Below are 5,056 nucleotides of genomic sequence, written 5' to 3'. Positions count from 1 at the left end.
CCCCTACCCCCAGCACCCTGACCCCCCTCCAGCCCTATGACATCCCCCCACCAGCCCTCTGACTCCCCCAGCAGCACCCTGACCCCCCCAAAAGCCCCCTCACCCCCCCCCCCCAGCAGCACCCTGACCTCCTCCAGCCCCCTGACCCACCCCCCCAGCAGCACCCTGAGCCCCCCAGCAGCACCTTGACCCCCCCCAGCTCTATGACCCCACCAAAAGGCCCCTGACCCCCCCTTCAGCCCCCTGACCCCCCCCCCCAGCACCCTCCCGGCAGCCCCGGCACCCACCGCCCCAGCAGCAGCCGCAGCACATCCTCGGGCCGGGCGAAGGCGCGGTAGGTGCCCAGGAACGCGGGGCCGAAGGCGGCGTCGCCCCAGGCCGGGGCCTCCAGCAGGTGCCGCACCAGGCGGGGCAGCGGCGCGGCCCGCAGGAGGCGGGCGGGGGCCTCGCCGGGCCGGGGGCTCAAGGCGAACACGGCCCCGCCGGGACCTTCCTCCCGCTCCTCACCGGCCCGCAGCGGCTGCCGGGACGGGGACGGCGCCTGGGGTTGGGCCGGGGCCTGGGGCTGGGGCTGGGGCTGGGCCTGGGCCTGAGGCTGGGCCGGGGCCTGGGGCTGGGCCTGGGCCTGGGCCTGGGGCTGGGCCGGGGCCTGGGGCTGGGCCGGGGCCTGGGCCTGGTGCTGGGCCTGGGCCTGAGGCTGGGTCGGGGTCTGGGCCTGGGCCTGGGCCTGGGCCTGGGCCTGATCCCGGTCCTGGTGCTGGGCCTGGGCCTGGTCCCGGTCCTGGTGCTGGGCCTGGTCCTGAGCCTGGTCCCGGTTCTGGGTCTGGTCCCGGGCCTGGGCCTGGTCCAGGTCCCGGTTCTGGTCCCGGTCCTGGGCCTGGTCCCGGTGCTGGGCCTGGTGCTGGGCCTGGTCCCAGTCCTGGGCCTGGGCCTGGTTCTGGGCCTGGTCCCAGTGCTGGGCCCGGTCCTGGGCCTGGTCCCAGTGCTGGGCCCGGTCCTGGGCCTGGTCCCGGTGCTGGGCCTGGGCCTGGTCCCGGTTCTGGTCCCGGTCCTGGTTCTGGGCCCGGTCCCGGTTCCGGGCCCGGTTCTGGGCCCGGTGCTGGGCCTGGTCCCGGTTCTGGGCCTGGTCCCGGTCCCGGTTCTGGTCCCGGTGCTGGTTCTGGTTCTGGGCCTGGTGCTGGTCCCGGTGCTGGGCCTGGTTCTGGTCCCGGTTCTGGTCCCGGTCCCGGGCCTGGTTCTGGTCCCGGTTCTGGTCCCGGTGCTGGTCCCGGTGCTGGGCCTGGTCCTGCGGCTCCTCCACCTGCAGCCACCAGCCCCGTGTCACCCGCACGGCCCCGGGGGACACGGTGCCCAGGGACACCAGTGACACCAGTAACACCAGTGACACCAGGGACAGCAGTGACACCAGTGACACCAGTAACACCAGGGACACCAGTGACACCAGTGACAGGCAGCACCCCGTAATGGGACACGGTGCCCAGTGACACCAGTAACACCAGTGACCCCAGTGACACCAGTGACAGCAGCACCCCATAGTGGGACACGGTGCCCAGTGACACCAGTAATACCAGTGACACCAGTGACACCAGTGACACCAGTAATACCAGTGACACCAGTGACACCAGTGACACCAGTGACACCAGCACCCCATAATGGGACACGGTGCCCAGTGACACCAGTAACACCAGTGACCCCAGTGACACCAGTGACAGCAGCACCCCGTAATGGGACATGGTGCCCAGTGACACCAGTGACACCAGTGACACCAGTGACAGCAGCACCCAACACCAGTGACACCAGTGACACCAGTGACACCAGTGACAGCAGCACCCCATAATGGGACATGGTGCCCAGTGACACCAGTAACACCAGTGACACCAGTGACACCAGTGACACCAGCACCCCATAATGGGACACGGTGCCCAGGGACACCAGTAACACCAGTGACACCAGTGACAGCAGCACCCAACACCAGTGACACCAGTGACACCAGTGACACCAGTGACAGCAGCACCCCATAATGGGACATGGTGCCCAGTGACACCAGTAACACCAGTAACACCAGTGACACCAGTGACAGCAGCACCCCATAATGGGACATGGTGCCCAGGGACACCAGTGACACCAGTGACACCAGTGACAGCAGCACCCAACACCAGTGACACCAGTGACACCAGTAACAGCAGAACCCAACACCAGTGACACCAGTGACACCAGTGACACCAGCACCCCATAATGGGACATGGCGCCCAGGGACGCCAGTAACACCCTTTCAGCCCCCCCCGACCCCCCAGCCCCCCCAGGACCCCCCCAGGACCCCTTTCAGCTCCCCCCCCCAACCCCTCAGCTCCCCCCAGGACCCCCCAGGACCCCCCAGGACCCCTTTCAGCCCCCCCCGACCCCCAAGCTCCCCCAGGACCCCCCCAGGACCTCCCAACACCCCCAGCTCCCCCCCAACACCCCCCAGGACCCCTTTCAGCCCCCCGACCCCCCATCTCCCCCCAGGACCCCCCCAGGACCCCTTTCAGCACCCCCCCCAACCCCCCAACCCCCCCCAGGACCCCCCAGGACCACTTTCAGCCCCTCCCGACCCCCCAGCCACCCCCCAGGACCCCCCAGGGCCCCCCAGGACCCCCCAGGACCCCCCAGGACCCCTTTCAGCCCCCCGACCCCCCAGCTCCCCCCAGGACCCCCCCAGGACCCCTTTCAGCCCCCCCCCGACCCCCAAGCTCCCCCAGGACCCCCCCAGGACCCCCCAGGACCCCTTTCAGCCCCCCCCCCCAACCCCCCAACCCCCCCCAGGACCCCCAGGACCCCCCCAGGACCCCTTTCAGCGCCCCCCGACCCCCCAACCCCCCCCAGGACCCCCCAGGACCCCTTTCAGCCCCCCCCCCGACCCCCCAGCCACCCCCCAGGGCCCCCCCAGGACCCCCCCAGGACCCCTTTCAGCCTCCCCAACCCCACAGCCCCCCCAGGACCCCCCCAGGACCCCTTTCACCCCCCCCGACCCCCCAGATCCCCCCAGGACCCCCCCAGGACCCCCCCAGGACCCCTTTCAGCACCCCCCAAGCCCCCAGCTCCCCCCAGGACCCCCCCAGGACCCCCCCAGAACCCCTTTCAGCCCCCCCCAACCCCCCAGCTCCCCCCAGGACCCCCCCAGGACCCCCCCAGGACCCCTTTCAGCACCCCCCAACCCCCCAGCTCCCCCCAGGACCCCCCCAGGACCCCTTTCAGCACCCCCCAACCCCCCAGCTCCCCCCAGGACCCCCCCAGGACCCCTTTCAGCACCCCCCAACCCCCCAGCTCCCCCCAGGACCCCCCCAGGACCCCTTTCAGCCCCCCCAACCCCCAGCTCCACCCAGCCCCCCCAGGACCCCCCAGGACCCCCCCAGGACCCCTTTCAGCCCCCCAGGACCCCCCCAGGCCCCCCCCAGCCCCTCCCCAGCCTCTCACCGCGGGGTCGCCGCTCTGGGGGCCGCGGGCGCGGTAGGAGCTGAGCACGACCCCCGGGTCGCGGGGCCCGTCCCGCAGCGCCCGCAGCGCCCGCGGCAGCATCGGGCCGGGAGCTCAGCGCCGCGCCGGGGCCATGGCTGGGCTGTGGAGAGACAGGCCTCAGGGGAGCCCCAGTGCTCCCAGTACAGCCCCAGTGCTCCCAGTACAGCCCCACAGTGCTCCCAGTACAGCCCCATGGCGGGGCTGCGGGAGAGACAGGCCTCAGTGTGCTCCCAGTGCTCCCAGTACAGCCCCAGTGCTCCCAATACAGCCCCATGGCGGGGCTGCGGGAGAGACAGGCCTCAGTGTGCTCCCAGTGCTCCCAGTACAGCCCCAGTGCTCCCAGTACAGCCCCATGGCGGGGCTGTGGGAGAGACAGGCCTCAGTGTGCTCCCAGTGCTCCCAGCCCCAGTGCTCCCAGTACAGCCCCAGTGCTCCCAGTACAGCCCCACAGTGCTCCCAGTACAGCCCCATGGCGGGGCTGCGGGAGAGACAGGCCTCAGTGTGCTCCCAGTGCTCCCAGTACAGCCCCAGTGCTCCCAGTACAGCCCCACAGTGCTCCCAGTACAGCCCCATGGTGGGGCTGTGGGAGAGACAGGCCTCAGTGTGCTCCCAGTGCTCCCAGTACAGCCCCACAGTGCTTCCAGTACGGCCCCATGGCGGGGCTGCGGAGAGACAGGCCTCAGTGTGCTCCCAGTGCTCCCAGTGCTCCCAGTACAGCCCCAGTGCTCCCAGTACAGCCCCCAGTGCTCCCAGTACAGCCCATGGCGGGGCTGTGGAGAGACAGGCCTCAGTGTGCTCCCAGTGCTCCCAGTACAGCCCCAGTGCTCCCAGTACAGCCCCACAGTGCTCCCAGTACAGCCCCATGGCGGGGCTGCGGGAGAGACAGGCCTCAGTGGAGCCCCAGTGCTCCCAGTACAGCCCCAGTGCTCCCAGTACAGCCCCACAGTGCTCCCAGTACAGCCCCATGGCGGGGCTGCGGAGAGACAGGCCTCAGTGGAGCCCCAGTGCTCCCAGTACAGCCCCAGTGCTCCCAGTACAGCCCCACAGTGCTCCCAGTACAGCCCCATGGCGGGGCTGTGGAGAGACAGGCCTCAGTGTGCTCCCAGTGCTCCCAGTACAGCCCCACAGTGCTCCCAGTACAGCCCCATGGCGGGGCTGCGGAGAGACAGGCCTCAGTGTGCTCCCAGTGCTCCCAGTGCTCCCAGTACAGCCCCACAGTGCTCCCAGTACAGCCCCATGGTGGGGCTGTGGGAGAGACAGGCCTCAGTGTGCTCCCAGTGCTCCCAGTACAGCCCCAGTGCTCCCAGTACAGCCCCACAGTGCTCCCAGTACAGCCCCATGGTGGGGCTGTGGGAGAGACAGGCCTCAGTGTGCTCCCAGTGCTCCCAGTACAGCCCCACAGTGCTTCCAGTACGGCCCCATGGCGGGGCTGGGGAGAGACAGGCCTCAGTGTGCTCCCAGTGCTCCCAGTACAGCCCCAGTGCTCCCAGTACAGCCCCACAGTGCTCCCAGTACAGCCCCATGGCGGGGCTGTGGGAGAGACAGGCCTCAGTGTGCTCCC

The 5,056-nt window shown here is 70.2% G+C and overlaps 1 protein-coding gene across 1 annotated transcript; it reads right to left on the bottom strand.

Annotated features, from left to right (window-relative positions):
- Nucleotides 1-287: 287 nt before the first annotated feature.
- LOC311204717 (uncharacterized protein) lies at nucleotides 288-3,555 on the bottom strand (the record flags this gene model as incomplete). Its single annotated transcript, XM_084281092.1, has 2 exons — nucleotides 288-1,300; nucleotides 3,454-3,555. Coding segments are annotated over 2 exons (1,115 nt in total), but the record flags the coding sequence as incomplete, so codon positions are not given.
- Nucleotides 3,556-5,056: the final 1,501 nt, after the last annotated feature.

The sequence above is a fragment of the Gallinula chloropus genome (genome assembly GCF_964237585.1).
Source record: "Gallinula chloropus genome assembly, contig: HAP1_SCAFFOLD_605, whole genome shotgun sequence".
In the NCBI taxonomy this organism is placed as follows: Eukaryota; Metazoa; Chordata; class Aves; order Gruiformes; family Rallidae; genus Gallinula; species Gallinula chloropus.
Note: the sequence above shows the minus strand (reverse complement) of the source record. Positions and strands in the feature narration are given on the sequence as shown.